The following is a 26,977-nucleotide window of genomic DNA, read 5'->3' on the forward strand; positions in this document are numbered from 1 at the left end:
AAATTGGAGATGGCAGCAAGGCAATTACATCTCCAGCAACTCTGTACCTTCCAAGCTCATTCATCATCCTGATAATAAGGGACGTGCTTTATAATGGCCTGCATTGTTCAAGCGAGGACTCAAAGTTTATTTGAGCATTATTAGGTAGTCACGGCATTATTAGGCAGTCATCCTTGGGAAGTTTTGAGAAATACACGGGTGTCTGCAGGCAGAATAATAATCAATACATTTTAAAAAGGCCGACACAATTTGTACTGCCCAGGAAATATATACTGTAATTTCGTTAGGTGCTGGGCTTCAACACACGCCAGCGGAAGGCTTTCCTGAACGCGGTGATGCGCTGGGGGATGCCGTCCCAGGACGCGTTCTCCTCTCAGTGGCTGGTCAGAGACCTCAGGGGCAAGTCAGAGAAAGAGTTCAAGTAAGGAAAAAGAAAACGTATTGCTTGAATTCAGATGTCGTCTTTATCCATTTCCATCTGTCCTTTAACCACACATTCTGCCTCTTCTCCTTCATCTTCTTTGCCAGAGCGTACGTGTCTCTCTTCATGCGCCACTTATGCGAGCCGGTGGCCGATGGAGCGGAGGCGTTCGCAGACGGCGTGCCGAGGGAAGGCCTGTGCCGCCAGCCGGTGCTCACGCGCATCGGCGTCATGTCCCTCGTCAAGAAGAAGGTCAGAGATTGGTGAAAGGAGCAAGCTATGACACTTAATAAAGTTGTCATCTTCAAGATTTCAGTCCTGGTTGATGTGTGTGACACCTGTTGTTACAGTAATAACATAAGTACAGTTTAGAAAAACAGCTAAAAAAGGTCTTTCCTGTGATTACTTCACAATAAAACCTTGCCTGTAAGTAGTAACTTCTGATGTGATGTTCAGAGAGAGGAAATCAACATAAAAAAGAATCTAACACATTACATGCAGAATTTCCTATGAATCCCTCATGTGTAGGTAGGCAAGTAGAATCCAGTGCAGTATTGCTATATTGAAGGATAATTACTGAATGTAAAAGTAGTACCAAAAACTGGGTTTGCTTTTAAATTGTTCCAAAGGGTTATAACTTTAACACGGCGCCTCCAAATCAGCAGGGTATCTACAGCCCCATATGAAGTTAATAAGATGGCTTTAATTCAACAAACTGCACCACAATATAGTCTTTGGGTATTAAGGTAAATAAAACAAGGTATTTTTCCAGTGAAGAATCCAGCATTACATCTTGAAAGGTGTTCTGATTACCTTGCTACTTTTCAGTTTGCCAGACATGAATTTATCCAAACATCTTCAATCCAGTTTTCCGTCTAACATGTTTAAACGTGCTGACATCCTGATCTGCTATCTATGCCAGGGGTATGATACGCTGCCAGGCGAGCAGGGCATGTGGGTGGTGAGTTCAAATAAGGTGGTATTAGGTAAAGTGAGCGTGTGCCAAGCGTTTTATTTTGCCGAGCGTTTCTTCTCCAGATCCAGGAGTTTGAGCACATTAACGGGCGGTGGAGTCTTCCCGAGCTCAAGCCCGAGGTCATCATAGACAAGTCCTCTTCCAGGGCCTCGTCTCCTGTCTTGAAGACCACCACGCCCACCTCCGATGCCAGCTATAACAACACACCTTGCACCTCCAAGCCAGGTAACCGAACACACACGGTCACATTCACCAGTTCCAGCAGGGGGCGCTCCGTGTAAGGGGCAGCAGACACAGTTGGAGTTGTGTTATGTGTTTGTGTGCAGCGACCCCTGCTCCATCAGACAAGCTGGAGAAGAACGGAAAGGAGGGAGAGAAGGAGGAGGAGAACAAAGAGGGAAGTGAGGCCCAGGCTGATAAAGAAAGAGTGAAGGAGAAAGAGAAGGATGAGGGGAAAGAGGTGGACAGCAACAGGACTGCAGACCCTGAAGAGGTGGGACACTGCCAGCGAACACATGTACATTCTGTGGTTGCAGTGCGGTCTTCATCAGCCAAATCGTTTCTCGACATTTTCATAGAGATTTCTGTTTTTGCTTTTTATGTCAGACATGCAGTATCCTTTCAAAAAGATGCTTTTCGCCTCTTTTAAGTCATATTCCGGTGTTACCAATACTTTGCATGGGTTTTTATACAAATCCCGTAGACTTTATATTGCTTTCAACGTTTTTCCAGTGCGTGCTTTGATTTTTTTTCTGTTTTTTTTTCTTCCTTCCACTCAGCCACCGGTTTCTGTTCAATTTCATACAGCTTGAAAATCAAAACGTCCATTTTTATTGGGCGCAGACATCAAGTAATTTATGCTTTCAGTGGAATCATAGCGGCATTTTCATATCATTAAGAAACCGCAGCATGCTCTGGAAAATGTTAAGTATATGAAATGATTAGCAAAAAGGGGCCTGTTTAATAAACTATTATACTGATGTTATATATACTAGTATACACTTTATAATCAGAATACATTTTCTAAGTAATGATTACATCCAGTTAAGTTCTGTAAAAGCTGATTAAAAGCTAATATTTTAATATTTTTCCACACAACAAAAAAAGACTAACTCAATGAGTGACTGTCTATTGTGCTTCTTTCCATAGCTTTCCTCTTTGACAAAAGACACAGCACAAAATGTGTCCCTTAGTCAAAGAAACAAAGGCAAAGAGGACAGCGACCTGAAAGAGGAGGAGAAGAAGGAAACTGACCCTCTGGCCGCCACGACAGAGGAGAAAAAAGCACCGGAGGAGAGTAAAGAAGAGACGAAACAAGACACAGAGGTCAAAGAAGAGAAAGCGGGTAAAAGACAAAACACAGAAAAGAAACTTGATGAGTCAGTTTGATGAAATCCGACATGCACAAACGGATGAAACGGGTTGGTGTGGAGAGATGTTACAAGTCCTTGCTTATGCAATGTTTGTTTTCCTGCCAAAGGAGAAAAGATGGGGGAGGGGGAGGAGAAGGAAAAATTAAAGCGGGAAGAGACACCGACAGCAACTGACGCGACGGATGCCAAGGATAAGGCCAAGATGTCTGACGTGAAGAAAGGTACGCTTTACTGTCTAATAGTATGCCGCCATAAATACACAAGCACAATGCATTTTCTAAATGATAACTTTGTCGTCTTTCTCGATAACAGAGGAGGTTAAAGGTGAAAAGAATGCTGGGAGAGAAGTCCGAGCAGCCAAAGAGGAAGCGCCCAAGCCTAACCTGAGGCCCCCCATCGAGCGACCTCGCTTTATGTTCAACATCGCAGATGGCGGCTTCACCGGTCAGTACCGCTTCCCAGAGTCCACTGATGATCCATGTGGTAGCTTACACACAGTAATGCATTTTAGGTTTCTATGTCAGGCACTCAATGGCACTGGACTTCATTAATCTCTACTTTAACTATCTCATTTACTTCTTCAACATTCATTAAAGGCATTTTATTTGGTAGTTATCAGCAGGATAACTCTTCAAAAAGATCATTCTCTTGCACAAACTTCTTCAGGAACAGGTTCTTTTGAAACGACCCAAAAAATGATGGATCCCTCAAAATCCTCTTTTTCCCTTTTGCTATATTGTTTTAGAGTTTTCAGAAAAAAATATTTTTTACTTGGATGTTGACAAGAATGCTATTTACAAGTAAGAAACTGGTAGTGTTGGTAACTCGGATACGGCATTAACGTGACAATAGCCCGTTGCTCAGGTGCAAGTGATCCCATCTGTGAAGGGCGTTTGGTTTTTAGGCCTGGATGCTTCATTTGAGATACCATTGAATCCCTGAAAGACGAGGGGCGTAAAGGTGAAAATAACTTTATTAACATGTATAAACGAGTGACTAAGCAGTCTAAATAGCATAAAACTCACAACTAAAACAAACAAAAGAAACATTCCCCATGCTTTCCAGAGCTTCTGCATGAAAGCCAAAATGATGTCCGCCTTTATCAGAAAAGCTCCTTGTGCCGTGGAAACACCTCCAGCCAGGTTTCGACTAGCCGAGCACTTTTTTTGAGACCGGCCTCGTGTTTATATTGTGTTTGCAGAGCTGCACACTCTCTGGCAGAATGAGGAGCGGGCTGCCATCTCTTCGGGGAAGATGAACGAGATCTGGCACCGCCGACACGACTTCTGGCTGCTGGCGGGAATCGTGATGTATCCTTGACGGCGGTTGCCCGGCCGATGACCCCGATGTGTTTATTTTTCTATAAGCCGACAGAAGCCCTGCGTAATAAGTCAACAAGCCAGCCAGAGCTCAGTAAACAGCAAACTGTGTCTGCTGGAAGGCAATGTAGTGGGTCATTTAGTTCATGTTGTTCCCACTATTATGGTAATCAAGGCCATGCATTATTCTGTAATGAGAGCCGCAGTTAGACTGAAATAAAAGGAGTCAAATGCTTTGTTTCAGACTCTGCCTGAAACCTTTTTTCTTTTTTTGTGCTAAAACTGTCATTTTGTATTTTAAGAAGATTAAAAAAATCAAGTTAATCACCCTCAAATATCAATGTTCAGCTTTCAGGAATAGCTCAAACTTTTGGGTCAACATTTGCTTTCTTTCTAAGGGTCAGATTGATCCCAGTCTCATGTTTTTTGCTTCACTTGGCATAAAGACTGAGTCAGGGGCAAACAGCGAGCCTGGCTGGTTCAAAATAGCCTACCAAGGATTATTTTCGTTTTTATATTTCTATTTGTGAACACATTAAAGAAATGAGTTCTCATGAGTGATCTTTAGTATGAAGCTGGAGCCTAAAGCTCATGAATGAATCCATAGAAAAACAAGAGACAAAGAGCTGTTTCCCATTGTTCTTTATGCCTCTCATCTCCTGGCTACAGTCATTAGAGCAGTGACGATCTTCTCAACTAACTCTCTGTAAGAAAGCAAGTAAACTCATTTCCCAAAATGTTGAACTGCTTTAATTCTGGTGTGCATCGTAACTTTTCCATTGCAGAAGTAGTTTGAAAACCTTCCCTGTTTAGCGGCACGGTTACTTTGCCAACACAGCGCTGCTTCACGCCGTCTCTTGCCCAAAGTGTTACGTGACCCTTGACCCCTGTGCTAGTCACGGCTACGCCCGGTGGCAGGACATCCAGAACGACCCCCAGTTCGCCATCGTCAATGAGCCTTTCAAATCGCAGGCGAATAAAGGCAACTTCCTGGAGATGAAGAACAAGTTCCTGGCTCGACGCTTCAAGGTAAGACGAGACATTGCTTCCCTTTGACTGTGGATACACACTAGACAAGGCAAAGCAGGGCAAGTTTACTTATATACCACATTTCAGCAAAAGGTAATTCAACGTGCTTTACAATAAACATAAAAAAACAAGGGAAACGCACCAAAAAAGGACATTCAAATACAATTTAAAAACAGTCATTAAAGAGCCAAGTAGTAGACAATTAAAACAAGCTAAAATAGAATAAGAAAGTTACAGTGTAGTGTAAGAAATTAAGAATTATTTGATTTAATAAAAGGCAGCTACTGAAAAAAAAATATTCAGCTTTGATTATAAAAGAAAGGAGAAGTCAGAGTACTGGGGACAGAATGCTGATCCGTCCTAAATAGCTGGTTCATTATGTAGAAGATCAGAAATGTGTTTTAGTTTTTTTTTGCCGGAAACCAGTCAGTACTTCATAAACCAACAGCAGTATTTTTTTTTAAGTAAATTCTTTGGCAGACAAAGCCAGTGAAAAGACTTCAGCACGGGTGTGATGTGATCCACTTTCCTGGACCCGTGAAGCAGCGTTCTGAATCAGCTGCAGCTGGCTTATCACTTTTTTTGTGAGACCTATAAAGACGCTGTTGCAGTAGTCCAGTCTCCTGGAGATAAATGCATGGACAGTTTTTCCAAATCCTGCTGAGACATAAGTGCTTTAATGATATATTCTTAAGGTGATAGTAGACTGACGTAGTAATCCTCTTAATGTGGCTGTTGAAATGCAGGTCTGAGTCCATGGCTGTGTCTGAGATTATTCACTCATTCACAACTCTTTACTCACTATCCAGGGAGCTCTGATTTTCTCTGCGCTTATTATTGCTGACCTGTAATTAAGATTTGGCAGATCAACGTTGTCTGGGAGATAATCCATAATAAATACAGACATACATATTTGGGATTAAAAACAAAAAATCAAGCTTTTTTGTTGAGTTGTGAAATGCTCTGAGTTACTGTAAAGCAGTGATGCAGCGTATATGTCTTGGGCTTTTATTATAGGTAAGAATAAGGTAAGAATGGAAGTAACAGTATGCTCTGCAGTTGTCAGTGTAGGAGAAATAAGGGTATTTTCCCAGATAAATATATACAAAGTACTTTGTGGCCGTTGGTGTTGTAGTTATTTTCATGCCACAACTCATCGATTTCTCTCTTTCCTCTTGTCCGTCTGCTATTTTTTTCTTTAGCGCAATGCATGATGTTATATGTTGTTTAGTGACCATCAGTTGTAGACTACTTTTAGCGATGCATTGTGGGTTATTTTGAGGTCCACTATATGGTGAGTTGTAAGTGATTTCAGACATTCCTCCTTGGCTCCAAAAACAACTTCTTTAGTTTTGTCTTTGTTTTATTGAAGAGCATTTTGGAGCATCCAATCGTTGATTTGTTCAATGCACTATGTAAATGTGTGTGTCGTCTACATAATTATGCTAATCAATTGTGTTGTTTTCTATAATCTGAACCAGTAGAATCATGTAGATGTTAAACAGAAGAGGCCCCAGAATTGAGCCTTGGGGAACTCCCCATGTCAAATGCGTCCACTCGGATGTGTAGTTACCTATAGGCACAAAGTAGACCCTGTTCTTCAAGTATGATTCAAACCAGCTTGGTACTGTTCCAGGAGGCCCCACACAGTTTTCCAGTCAGTCTAGTAATGTGTTGTGGTTGACCGTGTCAAATGCAGCACTGAGGTCCGGTAAGGCTAAGACTGCAATTCTACCATTGTCTGTATTTAAGTGGATGTTACTTAGGATCTTAACAAGAGCAGTCTCAGTGCTGTGGTGTGGTCAAAACCCTGACTGGAAGACATCAAAACAGTTGTTCAGTGCCAAGAAGTAAACATCCTTTTCAATGATTTTACTTAAAAACGCGACATTTTATACGGGCCTTTAATTGTTCTTTTTTTTAAAGTGGCTAGCTGACTGCTGTTTTCAGGGCCTGTGGGAAGACACCTGAGAGAAGATACATGTTTACAATTTGTAGAAGATCTAAGGCCATGCAATTTAAAACATTTTTAAAAAGCCTGTTGGCAGAATATGAAGGCAGGAGGACGAGGATTTCAGATGTTGTATAATGCCCTCCAGGTTTTTATGGTTGACCGGATAAAGCTTTGTCATGGATGGTATTTTAATTGACTTTAAGTGGACACAGGGAAAACACATATCTTCCACTGAGGCGACTGTGGTGAGCAGGGTTGTACTTCAATCAGAAGAACGGCGGTTCGATCCCCGGCTGCGCTAGCCCATGTCGATGTGTACTTGAGCAAGACACTTAACCCTAAAACTGCTCCCGTAGCTGCACCTATACGGTGTATGCATGGTTGATAATCCTGATGTGGCACCTTGCATGGTAGCTCCTCTCATCAGTGTGTGAATGGGTGAATGATGTCATTGTTAAAAGCGTTAGTGTTAAAGCGCTTTGAGTGGTCGGAAGACTAGAAAAGCTCTATACAAGTATGGGTCCATTTGTACCGGATATGGAGGCACTGGCTGCTTGTCCGAATTTCAGAATGTTGTCAGTGAAGAAGGAGACAAATTCATGACAGTCCCTTGTGGATAGAAGGGTTTTCGGTGCCAGCCCTACTTCCACGCACACAAACTATTTTCGTAACATTTCACAGTGTCTTCAATCACCTGACTCGTTTGATGGTTGGATGACAGATGCCCCTAGACCCACATATTGGCTCGACGGTACTGCTGACCGCTGCATTTCTGGAAGAGCTCTCATCCTGTTTTTAAGCAGCTCACATGTTTCAGATCCTGCCCTCAACATCCTCATTTGCTGTATCTCTTGACTTTTTTTTACTTTTTTCGTTATCTCTCTTGCTAAATTCTTTGAGTTTAAAATGTTTTTGCCATCAAGACAGCACAAAATACAACTCTCACCGTAATGCCCTCTTTGAAATTTTTAGCTGTTACTGGTTGTGTAACAAACTTTAACAAATCATATTCTACCAAACTCCCACGACTGAATCACTGTCTGAAGCTTGATTTCCTTTGAAATGCTTGCATTAGTGTTGCTACTGAATGTCAACCAAGAGAGAGAAAGAAACCTATTGTTGAAATTATTGAGAAAGAGACTGAATATAATAGGAAAACATTCTTCTTTGGACAATGTCAGAACATGTTGAGTATTCATTATATGCCTGAACGTGTACTTTAGTAAAGTCTTGAAGGAAAACATGAAACAAGGGTTTTCTTTGAGTAAATCAACATTTATGAGTTAAAAACTCACCCTGCAGTTGCAAAACCTTTACATTGAAAATAATCTCTCTGGAAATACATTAATACATCTCGTAACAGACAAGCGGACCACGTCTAGAACGTAAATGTATCAGACGTGTTTCTCTCACACAGCTCACACAACAGAGATTTGTAATCTATGCCGATGTCTTGTGAAGTTGATGTCCAATAAAAAGGCACAGAATAAATGTGTTTCTGGCCGCAGAGCTGCGCCTGAGTGACTCAGCTTTGTGATCACTAGCGGCCCTGTACAACCAGCCTCCGATCTTCCAGGGGGCACCCAAAATATTATGCAGTTTGCTGCAGCAGTATGCAAGATTAGCCGTGGACAGACACGCACACACACACTCAAGAAAAGATACGTTAAATCTGACCAAACAATGAAAAGGCAGTACAACTGAAAAAGGCAAGGGAAGACTGATACTGGTTAATTTCTACAAAGAAAACAATTGACCTGAGTATTTGACCTCTTGTCCTCCAGCTGTTGGAGCAGGCGCTGGTGATAGAGGAGCAGCTGCGACGGGCCGCCTACCTGAACATGACCCAGGACCCCAGCCACCCGGCCATGGCGCTCAACGCACGCTTTACAGAGGTGGAGTGCCTCGCGGAGTCACACCAGCACCTCAGCAAGGAGTCTCTGGCGGGCAACAAGCCAGCCAACGCTGTCCTGCACAAAGGTTAGGGATGATGGCATGATGCCAATCATTTGAGTTAAAAAGCGCTCTTTTTTTTGTCTATCTAATACAATTCATTAAAAACAAACACATTTTGGCTGGCAAGATCCCAAGAATTCAGAAAAGAAATTTAGAAAGACCCAAAGTAGCAGGGGGTTTGCCTTACCCAATATGCTGTTGTATTACTGGGCCGCTCACATTCAAATGCTGAAAAAATGGTGCCATCGTCCAAATATTGTCTGGTGTGTCTTGGAAGCTAACTCTTGTACTTCCACCTCACTCTCTGCACTACTCTTTGCACCCCTTCCTCTGCGGCCCTCCCAATACACTAATAATCCTGTTGTTCTCTCCTCACTAAAAATTTGGAAACAGTTCAGGTACCATTATGGGCTAAAATCCCCCTCTGCCCTTACTCCCATATGCAATAATCACCTGTTTCTACCGTCAAGCATAGACAAAACCTTTGCACACTGGAAAAATATGGGCCTTGTCTCTTTTAATGACCTTTATGTAGTTGGGACCTTCGGAAACTTCACTGACCTAACCACAACATTTGGTATTTCTAATTTGGGTCTTTTCAGATATTTTCAGTTGCGCAATTTTGCCAAAACACAATTCACTTCATTCCCTGTTTTGCCTGAAAAAACCTTGTTAGAAGACATCATGTCCTCCCAAGATTCACAAAACAGTATCTCTTCAATCCATGGTCTTCTCTCATCTCAAATTCCTCCTCTTGTAGGGCTGATGAATATTTGGGAGAAGGAACTAGGTGTTACACTAGATGAATTCTGGTGGAGTGATGTTTTGCTCAGAATTAATACCACTTGTATTTGTGCACGTATGCGTCTCATCCAATTCAAGGTTGTCTTCAGAATTCACTACACAAGGGCCAGGCTGAAAAAGCTGTTTCCTGAAACAGATGAACTCTGTGTTAGGTGCTCTCAATCTCCAGCAGATCACACACACACTTTTTTCTCCTGCCCTAAACTTTGGTGTCTCCTGTTGTGGGAAGGTTTACTAGTCGTCAGGCTGATGTTATTGCATTTGCTGCTCTGATAGCCAAGCGTCAGATACTGCTACATTGGAAGAACCCAAAGCCGCCTAGCACATACTCCTGGTATGAAGAGGTAATGTCATTTTTACACCTTGAAAAAATCAAACATACTGTCAGAGGATCTCTGAAGAGATTTCATAAAACCTGGGACCCTTTCCTTTCTTATGTAAATAGCCAGCCCTCTGCCAACAGCCTCCCCCCCCCCCCTCCCCTTTTAATTTGTTTGCTTGTTGTTTTTGTTTTGTTCATTCTATTATTTTGTATAATTTGTTTTATTTTACTATGTAGTTTTATTTTCCTCTGTCTGCCATTTCCTTTGAATTTGTGGGTTTAAAAAAAAAAAAAGCCTGTCAAACCCTGTTAACTACAATCACAAGTTGTATCACTTTTTTCTGAGGTTTGATCAATAAACATATTAAAAAAAACAAACAAAAAAAACACATTTTGGCAGAGACAGGCAGGCAGATAACCGATAATTGCAGCCGTAGAATAAAAGAGATACACATCTCACAGCGCTGTTGTGCAATCAGTCTTCCTTCCTGCACAGACCATATCACTCTGCCTGAAGCGGACTTCAGCAAAGCCGAGCAGATAAGCTTACACGCTGTTAAGTGATAGCTCCAAACATTTCCTCACTGGCAAGTCTGTCCATGTTTATATTGTTCTGTCGAAAGGAGAACATGCTCAGCGCACTGCTGTTGTAGTTTGTCTTTCTGCACGTAACGAAAATGTATTTATCATATTGCAAAGCGACTCTGCTGGTCTCTAATCAGTGATTAATTATATGCAGGGATGTGATGACAGAGTGAAACCTCTTGATAAAATAGAAGGAGAAATGGGCTATTTTGGAAATGGAAATCCACCAAACTCTGTGACGATGAGACCTTTATAGAAATTGGGAGAAATAATAAAAATGTAAAATCTGTGCAGCGGTAGGCAATCTCCTCAACTGCTTCTTGAGTTAGTTGTGAGCCTGGACACTTTCCAATGTTGATACTGAAGTAACTGAAAACCAAGACATTTTTCTGCATTAATCAACAACGTATCCTAATATATTAAAGCATGATAAATAGGAGGTTTAAAAGAAGCAGGAAGTAGAAGCATAAGTGTGAATTTATGGATTGGAAGTAGAGCCGTGGTCGTTGATGTTTTTGGCTGTCGTTGCAGTGTTGAACCAGCTGGAGGAGCTGCTGTGTGACATGAAGGCTGACGTGACCCGTCTACCGGCCACGCTGTGCAGGGTCACGCCCATCGCCGCCCGCCTGCAAATGTCCGAGAGGAGCATCCTCAGCCGACTGGCGAGCAAGGGCACCGAGACGCACGCCCCCCCGGTCAGAAGCCTGCTTTTAAACACACTCTCATAAACACTCACAGAAAACCCTCACAACCTCAGTCACAAGATGAAACCTGCTCGAGCTGCCTGCATTCAGTCGAAAAATAATAGATGGATGACGGCCAATGAAAACACAGAGCCCATTATCTTGGCATCCACCTGTGGATTTTCCACAACCGTTTAGTCTGCAGATTTTTTTTTTGTTAGCTTGCATAACTTAAACATGGTTTGTCTTACTCATCTTGTTGTTATATCCTTTAATTTCATAATTAATATCTTATTCACAAAAAAAAACTTCACTTCCTCTATGCAGCCCATACCTTCAGGACCCTACGCCACTCCTCACAACTACGGAGCCCCATTCACCCCCGCACCCCCTAGCGCCCTGCTCATGGGAGGTGCCAACTACGGTCACATGTCGCCCGGATCCTTCATATCAGGTCAGTGTTTGAAGTTCCATTCACATCCTTCGCTGCTATCAATAATGGCTTTGTCAGAAGTTGGATCATTATAAATGCAACATGTGCAGACAAGCATTGCTGACACCCAGAGAGGATCTCAAGATTTAAAAATAAATGGCAGGATTACAGGTACAATATGTTTTTAATGATGATTGAGTATTTTTCTGCTTTTGAGATCTCAATCAATGTGCGGGAAAAATGTTGAATCTTACTTTGCAACTGCTTAACGGGTCAGTTAAGAGCTCACCTCCCTGTGCAGCTGCTCTGTGTGTGAATATGTGGGTGAGAAAGAGAGAGAGAGATGGATGTGTTGTAGTTGGTGATTTAAAAAAAACATCAGAAGGTATTAAGGCATCTAGAATTATAGTATCCAAGGTAATTTAATCAAGCATACCAGTTTGTTTGATCTGTTTGACAGTTGGCAAACAAGCTGTTTAAGTCTGATTCATGCTTCATTGCATGGGTGAAGGATTCTTTTGAATATTCTGTCGTCTTTTTTTGTGATGGAAGATAATTATGGCGAGATTTTGGACAGAAAATGACTTTGCGAGCTCAAGCAGGAAATCCTAATGTTAAAAGTAAATGTGTTTAAGGTGGCACGCTCACTCAGTTTTACACAGGGAGTTACGTTTACTTGTCAGCCTGTGAAAACTGTGATGTCTTCTGTGGCTCTGGAGGGGAAAATAACCTAGATGACGTCGTTGTGATGTCATCAGGGTACTCTCTGCTCGGGCTTGAAGGTTACTAGTTTATAACAGAAGGCCTGCATTAGAAACTGGAGGCATATATAGACAGACGCAGGTGAGGAGTGTCTAACGAAAGACTGTGTTGCATTATGTTAAGTGTAGGATCCAGTGTTTTGGAGACGGGAATATCTCAGCCTGTGCTGCTTTGATTTTTTTAAATGCATTTCTTGCAAGTCTCACAATTTGTGGAAGGGAAAAACTAAATCTCTGTCATGCTCCTTTAAGTTCACTTTATTACAGAGATGATTGATTTCAGCTTCCTTGCTGAAACCTCCTTGTTTGTACATATTTCTTGTTTAACATCACTGAAAGGATGTTTTTATTTGTTTTTTTTATTTCACCATCAACAATCTCTTGCAGCATCATAAATCTGTATGAGAAAGCACGAGCAGCCCAAGTTCACTAATCACAGTTGTTTCTGTAGCCTCCGTGTGCTCGTCAGCTCCACGACAGACACCCTGACAGAGGAGCACTCTGAGAGATCTGGACTTGATTACTTGGCAACTTGCACTGATGATGGGCAAAACCAGTCCAAAATGTTGCTTCTATTTAAAGATATCATCTGAGGAATTTCATCTTTATATGGTTATGTTGTAGTGGAAAAACATTCAGTGAGGAGAATAAAAAATGACTGACTCTGGGAATGTGGTTTGTGAGGAAAACTTCTGTGCGCAATAGTTCTGTGATCAAGTACAATGTTATTCAACTCTTGAATTTCAATGTAATCCTTTAATATGTGGGGAAAATAACTACCTGATGGCTTCTAAAGCAGCTCTGTTTAAAGCACTTTGAGAAGACACTTTATCTCCCTGAGCAGCTTAAGTTGTGAAATCTGCAAAGATCCAGAAAGGAGTCTATGTTGGAAAAACACGTCTGTAGCAGAGTTTCTGATGTGGCTGCCAGACAGACACCTGAAATAGACATTACCAAAATCAAACACGAGCGTGCTGCACTGCTATATTATGGCATTTTCATCTTTTAACATGTCCAAACCTCAAAACTCAGCAGTAACGACACATTGTGCAACAAGAAAGCACAATGAGTGCTGTCTAACCTGTCTGGGGAGTGTTTTCTTTTTCCAACATGTTTATTTTTCTTTTGTCAAGTCGTATTGTGTCTCTCATTAGTTATTGATTTAAAAAAGCTTCAGAATTCAAATCATAAAAAGCAAGAATCTGTTGTGGCCGCTCGTCCAATTCTCCTCGCCTCTGGTATTTTGTGGATTTATTTTCTTTTTCTAATTGGTTTTGGTAACAGCATGTGCTCACCAGACGCAGTCTTCCCCTCTGCATGTGTGTTCGTGTTCGGAGATGTTTAGATAGCAGCGATGTGGCAGAGATAACTGGTCAAACTTGATATTCCCCAATAGCTTTGACCTAAAAAAAAAATCCACAACACCCAGCTCTCTCCATGCTGCGCCTGCCGCTCACTCAGTGCATCTTGATTTATGTAATTGTAGACCGAGACATCTGTCAAAGGCATTGCATTTTAGCGAGCCAGGGCCTATCTCTGAAAATGTCATTATGCTCTGTGCCTGGCCATGCCAAGAAAACATTCGGACTTTGTACCAAGGTATTTTGAGAGGGACAGAAACCGCAGAAGGAGTTTGGTTGTGTAAACGCCGTGTTGTGACTTGTGAACCGGCGGAGGGCGGAGCCCAGCGCCGGCTGTTCAGAAATAGTCGCGCGTGAGTTGTGTTGTTTCGTGGGTTTCTGCTTGCGGGGAGCGAGCTGCTGAGCCGAGCCCAGTGCCGTCGGAACAATCTGGACTCTGGCAGGACACAAGCATGCAGCAAATGAGGCCACATTTATGGTCTTGATTGGGGTCGCGCTGGTTGCTGACCTTTTTAGACTCAGGAAAGAAAGTGAGCCGCAGAAATGGACGTTAAAACAACAAAATTCTCTGATTTCGTGACCTTCTAGCTTCCCTCCATTAATAGCCCTCTCCTGAGAGAAGCTCCCTCACTTGAGTACACAAAACATATCCAGAAATATGCATGTCTGCCGTGGCACTTTTTAACTCCACATCTACTACTTTAGCTGCACTCTGTAAACTGACAAATGTAATGATACACCAAATGCTCCAATGAAGGATTGTTATGTGCTGTCTCACGCATGGCAATATCTCAGCATTTGCACAATATCTTGAATTGCATTTTTGGAAAACCTGTTTCAGCCATCAGTACTGCCATGAGGAAGCGACTCATCTGCACTAAAAGGAGTCCCACATTCTAGACACGGGCGTAGAAATTAGGCAGATTGCCCTGCAAGTGGAGCCCGCTGGTTCAAGCCCCCATGTCTGCAAGCACCCGTCCAGCTGAAGTGTCCTTGAGCGGGACACTGACACTCCGCCGGCTCCAGTAGCGCCCCCCCCACCCCCCCCTCCTGAACTCTGACCTCCCTGCATGGAAGGGAGGCAGGCAAACTAAAAGAGAATTCCCTTCGGGGACCAGTAAAGTGTGACATTATCCTGCTCCCCTCTCCGAGTCTCCACTACAGTCTGCCGCTTGTCTGCCCCCACAGAAGCCGCCGCCGCTGCTGGGGCCACCGGGGGAGCTGCTTGGGGAGCTGCCGGAGGGCCAAACGCTGCTTGCCAGAAGACCAAGGAGCACGATGTGGTGCAGCGGCAGCGAGTGGTGGACCTTTGGAAGGACGGCAAGTCCGAGGGGGCCATCGGGCAGGAGCTGAGAATGCCCAAGTCCACGGTTCACAGCATCATAGTCAAGTACCGTCTCAGCAACACGGTGGAGAACCTGCCGCGCAACGGCCGACCAAAGAAACCATGAAGGGAGGATGAAAGGACATTTGGATAAAGAAAACGTCCAGGAATGTAACAAAAATGGAGACTGAAGAAGGGACAGTGAAAGCTGAAAAGGAGAGATGAATGCCTGGGGAAGAAGTTCAAAAAAAGGACCCAAGGACAGAGCACTTTGACACTGCTGGAATGTGAGGAATAGAAAGGGAGAAGTAAAGCTCACTGGTTAGAGATTGAATAAAGACGGGAGGCAAAAAGGAGAGGACATGAAAAGTGAAAAGACATGGCGGCACTTGAAAGGAAACAAGCAATCAACTGCAGAACGCGAGGGAGAGAGAGGGCCAAAATGAGAAGGGAGAGGTGAAAAGCTGGCTCTGACATCAAGGACTAATGATGTATGGGGGGGTGAAGCAGAGAGGCAGAAAAAGGAGAGATGACCTGTCTGGAACAAACAAATGCTCGAGTAAAGGGAAAATGGCGCTGCTGAAAAGAAAGCTCAACAATCTGACTTTGAGTGGAAAGATGTCTGGACTTTAGGGTGGAAAGAAGAAAAAAAGACAGTATGTTAATGCAATCACAGGTTTTCAGGAATGCAGATATGAAGGCTGAAATGGAGAAAAATGCAGAACAAATAAGGAATTTCTTTTCTTTTTCTAAAACTCCTCAGACAGATTTCTCGAGACCTTTTCTTTTTCTGTTTCTCCCTCCGCGCCGAAAAAGATTTCCCCCCGGATCAATTCTTCATCCGCTGGCTGACTGAACAAGCCCGTCTCCTCGCTCTGACCCTGTACTCCCTCATTCCTCCACAGCCCTCGATTCCTCCGTCTCTCTTTCTCAGTATCACGCATACACACATAAATATATATGTATATATTTACATATATATATATATATATATATATATATATATATATATATATATATATATATACAGCTAAATACACTGTGGACCTCACACACAACCTGAAAACCTGCAAAGAACTTAATTTATCTGCCGAGTGCCGGCAGGTGAAATTCTAACTCAAAATAGAAAGGGATGAACTCTCATTTTAGATTAGATACATTATCTATCAGAATAAAAAGGAAAGAAATAAAAAAGAAGGGAGTAAGAGAGTTTTCTAAGTACAAAACACTTCCCACGGACTCTTTTGCTCTCGCATTCCTGAGTCCAACCAAGCGTAGAAGCAAGAACCGTCGATATAAAAAACTTAGACGTTGCCTTTGTCCAACAGTCAGTAGCAACGTTGCTCTGAGAAATGTACTGTATTAAAAAGCATATTTACTATTGCACCTTTTTTTGTTGGAGGGTCACTTAAAGGGGAATATCACTCCACTTATCACAATATAACAAGCCTCATTGCTGCTGCTGCTGCTGCAAAAAAAATACAAAATATGTATTTACGAGCTGCTCTTCCCGAAGCTGAAGACTGTAATCTGTCATCGGTAGAAAAAGGGAGACTCACTTTGAAGCGCGAGGAGACATTTTGGTTCCTCAAGCTTCTTTATTGTGACAGTGTGATGGATTCCACGCTGGAAAATGTCCCCTGATCCCCGAGAAAATAAAACACTCTGGACTGTGTCATCGTTATTCCAGCTCCGTGTGACATCCCAGACTATAAAGAGCAGGGAAAACTCCTCGGCCTCGCTTCTGGAAGGACGAGAGGCAAACGATACGCTTCGCAGTCCAAATATTTCTACGGCGTATGAGTATGTTTAAGCTAAAATTGAGTGGTATTTCCCTTTATGCTGAAAGGACATAAAGACCAGAGAGGTGTTGCAGTGGTGCGGCCTGCAATGAAAGCTGTACTGTTTGTGTGAAGGTTGAGGAATGCTGTGCATGTGTGAATGGGCTTTTTGTGTTTGTGTGCATGGTAGCTTCTTTTTAATCATAACTAGGTATCGTTTGAACATATAACAATGTTTTTCACAAAATATTATACTTTTATCCGAACACAAATGCAACCATACAACATTACATGACTTTTCATTTAGCTAACACTTTTATCCAAAGCGACGTACAATGGAAAAAAAAAAAAAGTGCATTTAACCATGAGTACAAACTCAGAACAACAAGAATCAAGAAAGTACAATTTCTTCAAGAAAGTGAAACTACAAAGTGCTATAAGTAAGTGTCATTTAAGTGCTACTAAAGTGCATTTGGACATACAAGAATTTGAAGATGTCTAAGGACCCGTTCACACCGAGACACGTCACCAGCTAAACCAATTTTTTTCCAATGGGATGCTGTGCCTGGCTCGCACTCCTGTCTTTTTTTTAAAAGAAGTTTTAGATTAAAAAAGTGGAAATATTCTCCACTTTTCATTGCTCGTCAATGTCACACTTGGCCCAGTCCGGAATCAAATCAAGCGAGAGGAAGGCTGCACTACTTTACCCCTGACTTCCTGTTTTGATGTCGGTAGATGTATTTGGAACATTTGGACGATGACAAATGTAGACGACAGCTTAATATCAGGAGTTTTAATTGTGAAGAGCTATATAATTCAAAGTAACTGTAACTATATAATTTGTCGGCTTGAATACATTTTTTTTTTGTCAAATTAGGTTGCGCTCTATGCCACGTCGTGTTTGAAGAAGCTGCATCTGTAGTGACGTGTCTTGTGTGATCGGGGCCTAAATTAGAAGAATTATAACTGAATTAATATTAATTAATTAATTGAATTAATATAATAATATGTGTACAAGGGATCCAAATTCCATATGTTGTGTGAAAATGAGCGTGTTGTGGGTGAAACCCACCGAGAATTATCACTCCAACGCGCTTTACAGCCCGTTTCATCATCTTTCAGCTCATTGTTTCGGTTTTGACACGCTGTAATTTTACTGTTTCGGGTTCAGTCTCACCGGTCTCATCCACATCGTTAACCAGCTGCAGGCAGCTGTTTTTGTTTTATTTGTGTGAAAAAACTCTATAAATGCACTGTATCCTACCTGTCCATCCTCAAAGACACAGACGGACAAAGTTAGCGACTAGCTGGTGAACATAGTGGAGCATTTAGCAGCTAAAGGAGTTGGTGGAGACCAAAACAGAGCTAAAAGGAGAGAATGTGCACTCAGCGTCAGAAACACAATGCTAAAATAATGACAATGTTGCTCCTTGTCTGCTGAATATCAACCCCACAAGGTAATATGTCAATGGTGCGCTGCCCTCAAGTGCTTAAGAAATAATACATTCATTAATCAATAAATACCTGATCAGTGAACAAGTTACCAAGACTAAGAATCTGACCAAGATTCAATACTTGATGGTTTTCAATTTCTTGATGGTTTTCAATTTCATAGACATGCATGCAAAGTATTTATTTATTTTTTGCAGTAAAATCCTTGTTTGACCACTTCTTGCAACACATGGATTTATGCTAATCTTTTTTCAAGTTTCCGTTTTTTGGTTCATGACCACTTGACAGGTTGTCCCTGATGAAAAGGCTCCTGGCAAAGATACACTCGCACAAAGCTTTTCGGCGAGCAGGAACTCTGCGTCTCCTGCCAAGATGGCAGCGTTCACGTCTAGCAGATCGTAGCAGGACCTACAGGAAGAGACATGACGGCCAGGAATGTTTTTATTGTCTTTCTGGACTTGAGATGCTCCATCCAGTGAAGTCCCCGAGTTTCAGGGGTAGTAGAAGAATACGTTTTAGGAATTCCTTAATAATGTCCAGGTGTGGGGCTGTTGGATTCATCATATTTTTTACTGTAACTGCAAATATCACTGCCAACCTAATTCATTCTTGTGTTAAACAATGTGTGCTGCTACTGTGAAGCGGCGGGGTTTGTGTGAAGGAAGAGATGGAGGAGTCTGGCTGGATGCATGTGAAGTTTTGTGAATTTGGCTCCGCAGAGGGATTCTGTTATCTGGTGTCATCGTGTCTCGTTATTAGTGAACAGTGGCTTCCGGTTTAACTTCACGGCTTCTTTACCTTGTATGCCTTTTATGTCGAGCCCAAATCATTCAGGATTTTTGTTAAGGCTATTACCGCTATTGATATTTAAAGTTGTAATCTAATCGAAAAGACAACTGCGGTGGCGGTGTATATAGTTTTTTTTACATCATATATTTTTTTTATTCGTTTTTCCGAACATTTAGGATCTAAATGTATATGAGCGGGGAATTTTAGGCTAATACCGCTATTGATATTCAAAATTATAATCTGAAGAGGACGCTGCCCCCCCGGTTACTGGTGGGGATTAAATACTACATCCAACACTTCTTGAGCCGCTACGAACCCGTTTACAGAGCAAACAAACTAATTTGCTTCAATGAAGAAATCTGCCAATAATCTAAATTTGTGCGCTCTCAAAAATTGAAGAGAAAGATTTGAATCTGTGGTGGACTTCGCCATTAACAATGGAAACTACACGGTAACTGGAAAGTGAAAACAGTGGATGGCTATTACAAAAAAAATAACTAGTATCAAACGGCGGGTTTGATTTCATTAAACATCTGAAAAATCGTAGAAAAATATATTGACTTATTGATTTTTTTCTTTTTTGTTTGTCGTCCGTCCGTTTCGTGAACTCGTTATCTCAGGAATGTCTGGAGGGAGTTTCTTCAAGTTTCCCACCAACTCTCCACCTGGACTCAAATTGATTGTAATTTGGTGGTTAAAGGTCACCGTGACCCTCAGAAAACACATTTATGGCCATAACTCCAGAATGCATAAGCTAATTATGACACACATATGACGAATAGAATAAAACGATGAAACGACGACATTTCGGAAAGACAACTTGAGTTTTTTTTTATTAAATGTACATCTTTTTTAAAGGATCCTTTTCATTCGTTTTTTGGAACATTTGTGATCTAAATGTATACGAGCGGGACATGTTGCAGTTGAAAAATGTACCTATAAGCGCTCTCTAGTGGACAAAGTATGTCATCACATCTTTTGCCTTTCTGCACTGCACCTTGCTGTTTTATTGACCATGGCGACGCATCGGACGGACTCTCATCTCATATTTTCTCATCCTTTCCCCTTCCTGAGCACTCAGCCATTTATTTGTTTCCATCTCATCATCCCTCTCTCTTCCACGTCTATGTCTTCTGCCTCTGATTTGTATTCTCTCTCTCTCTCTACTCCTGTAATTCCTCGTGCTCTTTCACCCAGTCTTCACCTCGATTTGTTTTGCTTCTTATCAGATTTTGTCCGCACACACACACACACACACACACACACACACACACACACACACACACCCACACACACACACACACACACACACACACACACGCTCACTGACTCCGTCTCTCTTCTTTCTCTTCCCCTTCATTGGCCTCCACTGGCAAAATGCCACAAGTTTCCCCACAAGTGGTCCCCACCTCTGGCTCTAGAGACACACACATAGTTAGACCCCTTTCCCCCTCAAGCCCCCCCCTCCCAAACGTCCTCAGCTCAATGCACTCCTTATCGCAGCTTTGATCTGCACGGGGGTGTCATGACAATTTATCTTTCCCCGTGGCGCGAATGAGAGAAGTGCGCTGTTGGTCTATTCCTGGCTTTGTTTTGAAAGGAGCGCTAAACTCGCCGTTCCACTCCCCGAGCAGATTCATGATAGCGCACAAATGTGGGAGCCACAGATCCCTTTGCTGGCCAGCTGTGCAGTCGTGTAGAGAGAAATGAATTTCCATGCTTGTGCGTTTGTGTGTCTGTGACCTCATGTGCCTGTCTGTGTGTGTGTGTGTGTGTGTGTGTGTGTGTGTGTGTGTGTGTGTGTGTGTGTGTCACTCATTGCAGGCCTCACTTTCTGCAGGTTAACAGTTATGCATTCTGGGTTTTATCATTATTGTAAACATGATACTGTATATGTAATGAGACATATTGATTAACTGTATTATGCAAGTTTGCTCATTATAAAGATGATCAAAGTATTATAAGCGAGGCTGGATGCAGTTTCATTACGACATCTTGGTTGAATTATTATAGATACACAAGACTGATATGATTGGCAGGTTCCCATTTCAGCACCAGAGATATATTTCTTCTTCTTGGCTTTATGTCACAAAAGAGGACATCATTTTTTTCTCGTCCCTCTTGTCAGCTCCCTGGCAAAAAAGTTTTGATGACCTCAAGTACAATAAAATCAATTGTCAGTGGAAAACCGAATATATATATATATATATATATATATATATATATATATATATATATACATATATATATATGTATATATATATATATACATATATATATATATATACATATATATGTATATATATATATATATATATATATATATATATATATATATATATATACAGATTTTTAAAAGAAGTTAATTTTCTCCTTTATCCTTTTCCGTGACAGAGAGAATGCAGTAAGAATACATTGTTGTGTTTGTGCTACAAGTTGTAGTTTAATCTTTTTCTTTTCATTTTCAGTCCCATTTTTCTTAATATATAAAGTAAACGCATGAATACCCAAAGTTGACCAAAAAATAAGAATCAGAAGGATGAGCACTTTTAACCTCTCGGTCATGGTCTGATTTACTGTAATCACGCTATTGTCTGGTATTGGTGTTAGAAATACTTAATGTACTGCAGCAACTTTACAACTGTGCATAACATGTGAAACAATGACTCTTTGGATTATTTGGAAACATGCTCCTAAGAAACATCCACAAAACATAAGCTAGTAGTAGTAGTAGTAGTAGTAGTACATCCAGATGTCAAATCTATTGGACTCTTACAATAATGCAAAAGAGTCCTCTTCATATTGAATCTACTGTATACATAAATCCGTAGATCTATCCATAGATATCCAAAAGATGTCCCACATACTGAATCGGGTCTGATGTTACATGTCATTTTTGTTCAGAAGGCTGAGCCCAAAGGATGTTCAAAAGCAGTTCCGTGTATTTGCATTTGTGTGAGCAAGAGTTCTTCCGTTTCCAGTGTGCGAGAGAAAACAGCGAGGACGAAGACACGTTGCATGTTGAACTGACTGAACTGAACTCAGACTCCCTCTCTCTCCCCCTGCAGTGTTGAACGGGCCTCCCATGTCTGTGAAGAAGGAGCGGGAAGCAGAGCTGTTCGTCAACCGGCGGGAGCAGCGCAGCGGAGAGGTCATCTGTATCGACGACTAGACTACACACACACACACACACACACACACTGAAAACCATCTGTTGCAAAGATATCGTGGTAAACGCTGTTCAGAACATTGAACTACACATCCAGTATTAAAACTAGTTCATTAATTGACTAAGGGTGCACTCATTGACCCGCTTGTGATTGTACTTAATACACACACACACACACACATACACACACACACACACACACACAAGTCTTCTGAAACTTTGCAGACTGGTACACCTCTAAAAACTACAATCACACACACACATACAGTGCATAAACACACTCATGCACACACACCTACAGTGCATACGGTCCATATTGTTTCATAACTTCTTGTGACCTTTTCTTGTCTGCCTCAAACCATTATACTCCTCATAAGTGAGCCTCTCACACAGGCCTCCTCCTCTTGGGATGCTTCTAACCTCACCCGCACACACACACACATACATACACACACACACACACACACACGCACACACAACGCTCAACCCACCTCAATCCTAGAATCCTTTTAGATCTCACAATAAACCATGTAACCCTCCTCCTCCTCTCGACAGGAAGCTGCATGTAAAAGTAAAATAATTTCTTCCGCCGCACTCCATCCCCTGAAGCATGCGCTAATCACAATAATGCTGTCTCGTGGTAAAAAAACTAATGGCGTAAAGCTGTGCCTACAGTCGTTTTAATACTGTTTCTAATTCTCCCAGAAGAGGCTGAACCTTCTCAGTCTGAGCAGCTCCAGGTTGTTTTTTTTCCAATGGTACATGTTCAGATAAAAACAAGCGCAGATATGATAATTCAATTCAGGACTTGTTCGACCACATTACTTATTTGCCGCCATCCCACCCCGCTTCCCAGGTTCTAGTTTATGTAAAGAGCTTTGAGGTATTTTGGAGGTTATGATGCTATTTTTCAGAAACCTCATATGAATGTTTATTACCTTTTTCATAAGAAAGTCAGTGTTATTAAAACCCATCCATCACCTTGAACACTCCTCTTGATGACCCCTTCCTTCCTTCCCTCTCCTCCCTTCCTCTCTCTCGATCCATTTTTTTCCCGCCCCAAGTTTCTATTTCTTTCTACAAAACCCTGTGATATACTTTGCATATTTAAACAGCTCATTCGTGTTCTCTTGTGTTTTTACTCTCGCGATTATGAGCATTGTCGTCGTCGATGTTGCCGTTGTTCTCGCTGTTGCTATTTGAGAAAGAGCTTCTACCAAATGAGACATTTTTTTGTAACGAAAACTGAAAAACCATACAGTAAGTGTGACACACAAACGCACCACTCTGCCATGTTTGTCCTATAATTACAAGAGAACACAAACGAAGAAGTTGAGCTAACTTCAGAGGTAGATATATTACAAGAAAACGTGTTTTTCTTGCTTACGTTTTAGATTTGGGGCTTGCAAATGACATATACATATATAGAAAATAGGCCATATGTAACCCTAAATGCTTCTATAGGCAGAAAGAAAATGTATACTATCTTACCCCAGTAAAAATACAGTTATTATCTGGAAAATCGAAGGCTGGAAATCCATTTTATATACCGCATCATTGAAAAACGCCTTAAACATAGCTGAACAAATGTAAAATCATCAAACTGAATTAAGAACCTGATGTCAACCTGTAAATCCTAGTCAGAGTCTGCTTTACGTTAACAATAAAATAAAAATGATAGTTACTGTAGGAGTTAATTTATCTCATGGACATTTTACGCTGATCTTCCCAGGAAATAGTCCATTTTACAAATTATGTTTCATACAATCGTTTTTGCAACCCCTGAACTAAAATGTTAAAAGCACTTAGTTCTTTTTTTCCACTTTTACTTTGTCTCCTCTCCAGATTTTGTGTTGATTTCTAGGTATCTTGTGTCACTGTATGTGGTGGTGTCGATGAAACGATGAGTGCCAGTGAAACATGTCGATGATGATGCATCTTTTTTTTCTTTCTTTCTTTTTTTGTTTGTAATAAAACTGAATGAAATGATAAAAAGCACTGTGTGTGTGTGGGTCATATTTTGAGATGGTGTATTTCACATTTGTATTTCACACACATTGTCATACATGTTACCAGTAGTAGTGGTGGTGCTAGCTTTTGGCTCAAGGGATGGTAAAGCTAGTTCAATCAGGAGAGACTAGTTACGGAGAAACATAATTTATTACAGGATCTAATACAATTGCCTACAAATGAATTGTGCAAAGTCTTTGGTGATTGGACTCCATCCTGAATTAGGTTAAGCAATGGGGTAGTGATGCTGACATCTGCGCCAGCAGAATCCCCCCTAGAGTCCAGACGGTGGTGGTGGCGGTGGTGGAGGAGGAGGAGGAGGAGCCCTGCGGAGAAACCATTTAAAGTTAGACAACATTTATTTACACAGACAATTAGTGAGCCAGGATGTTGCCAGATCTCGCGAGAGTGTTGCTCAAACAGAAAGGTCTCACACAAAGTTAATTTACAGAAGTAAGTGACAGAATTCATCATAATCTGTGTTCATGTTCACTCCACCCATTGGAGTTTATAGTCTCTGCAAGTCTCTTAAAGGGGCGGTGGCAAAACCCAAGTGACGGATACAAGAAGATGAAGCTGCGTTCCAGAACGCATACTTTTTCTTTTTACTTTTACTACTTACTGCAGCTGCAATGTACGTACCGTTGCATGCAGTATGCATTGGGACATGGGACACCCTAATTATTACTGTGCGTTCCTACACCCATACTACCATACTATTTAGCATGCCAGGAAATGATTTAGTATGTCCCAATATATAGGATGTCAAATGCAGAATGCCAAAATTAGCAGGATGTGGGCAAGAAGGTCAAAGTTCAAGAAGCCATGTTATGAGGAAGTAGATTGAAATTATACTGCATGCAACAGTGAGTGATGAACAGTTGTATCCACAGCTGCAAATGCCCAGCAATGTTTTAAGTTACATCATTTAGTCAGTAACTTTTACTAAAGTAAAATGTCTTCAAAGTAAGAGTACTTGTATTTGTGTAATTGTAGTACTCTTCTCCGCTGAATATAGTCGCACAGTAGCATATCTTTTCTTAGATAATTGACTTGGCATGTACAGCAATATCTAATCTCTGTGCTGCTTGATTCCATGACAGTTTAGTGTAGACTTTACTCGTGTAAATGCAGATTGGAAAGGCCTCAACAACACTTAAGGCTCCACTTTGGTCCAGAAATGATAAATTAAAATGTTCTCTGTCCCATTTCCTGGGAATATTTCAACTTAATGTGAAAGGTTTGTCAGGTTATTAACTTAACATCGAGCTAATTCACATCCCCGAGTGTGAATACACAGACTGAAAAATGGAACATTCATAAAGAAAAAAAGAAAAGTACTCTCATTTATCTTTTGGTTGATAAATCAAGGCAAAACAAACTTCACCTCTAATTTAGCAAACGGTCGTCTTCAGGGACCAATACTCGCCGTCAGTTGGTGTGTGCGTAGATGCTGCTGCAAGAAGATGTCGGTGTGGGCGGCTGTGAGAGTGATGTGGTGGTTCAGTGTCTCCTCACAGGCCTTATCACACTTTCTTCTGTCTCCCACACACACACACACACACACACACACACACACACACACACACACACACACACACACACACACACACACACACACACACACACACATAACAACAACATTGAGTAGCAAATGGTTCGTGATTCATGATAACTAAAAGTAAAGAGTCACCCTGCTCAGTTCACGGCTCACTATTTACTGTTATCTCAGCTTCATGGTTCCCAGAGGCGCCTTTTTGGGGCGGCTGTGGCTCAGGAAGTAGAGCAAGTCGTCCACTAATCAGTGGAGCGGTGGTTTGAACCCCGGCCAAGTGTGTTTTGGGGCAAGATACTGAGACCCAAATTGCTCCCAAAGGCCGTGTCGTCGGGGTGAGTGTGTGTGAATGAGCGTTTAGATTAAGATCCTGACGGGCAGGTTGACACCTTGCATGAACGCCTCTGTCATCAGAGCATGTATGTTCTTCATGTAAAGCGCTTGGAAGGCGCCGTATGAACGCAAGTCCATTGACCATCGTGGGATAGTCTGGAGATCAGTACAACTCCCATTCAGCGCACACTGACAGGTTCATTAGAGATAATATATTGGCCGTCTCCTGTGAATGCTCTCTGGACTGTACATTCAGACATTTATGGTTCAGGGATGACGTTTTTATGTTGAGGAACTTATAGTCAGTGCTTCACTTTCAGAAGGTACTTAAATGATATCGTTGAAAATATAATTAAACCAAACTATGTTATATTTATGATTTACGTTTGTTATGATTCCTAAACTGGGAGTCCAACCACCCCCAGATAAGTCTGAGGGGTCACTATATCTTTTTATTACTTTTCTCTATAAGAGTTGCTTCTCTATTGGTTACCTTCAGCTCTTTAGAGCCTCTAAAAGTCCTTGCAAATGCAACGATCTGTGATGGAAAAATACATTTTATTGTTGAACTGCTCACAACTCACACC

At 41.6% G+C, this 26,977-nt stretch overlaps 1 protein-coding gene across 1 annotated transcript in view; it reads left to right on the forward strand.

Annotated features, from left to right (window-relative positions):
- The window catches only part of chd3 (chromodomain helicase DNA binding protein 3), a 44,891-nt gene extending 20,404 nt beyond the window's left edge, over nt 1-24,487 (forward strand). Inside the window, exons 28-40 of the mRNA XM_079215265.1 lie at nt 288-421; nt 529-673; nt 1,460-1,622; nt 1,724-1,890; nt 2,547-2,742; nt 2,878-2,991; nt 3,083-3,214; nt 3,972-4,080; nt 4,986-5,118; nt 8,857-9,052; nt 11,271-11,434; nt 11,750-11,876; nt 22,392-24,487. Of these exons, the coding sequence (XP_079071391.1) occupies nt 288-421; nt 529-673; nt 1,460-1,622; nt 1,724-1,890; nt 2,547-2,742; nt 2,878-2,991; nt 3,083-3,214; nt 3,972-4,080; nt 4,986-5,118; nt 8,857-9,052; nt 11,271-11,434; nt 11,750-11,876; nt 22,392-22,495 (1,884 nt within the window). The 3' untranslated portion in view covers nt 22,496-24,487. The remainder of the gene's footprint in view (nt 1-287; nt 422-528; nt 674-1,459; nt 1,623-1,723; nt 1,891-2,546; nt 2,743-2,877; nt 2,992-3,082; nt 3,215-3,971; nt 4,081-4,985; nt 5,119-8,856; nt 9,053-11,270; nt 11,435-11,749; nt 11,877-22,391) is intronic.
- The last annotated feature ends 2,490 nt before the right edge of the window (nt 24,488-26,977 follow it).

This window comes from Taurulus bubalis (assembly GCF_910589615.1).
Source record: "Taurulus bubalis genome assembly, chromosome: 3".
Taxonomy (NCBI): domain Eukaryota; kingdom Metazoa; phylum Chordata; class Actinopteri; order Perciformes; family Cottidae; genus Taurulus; species Taurulus bubalis.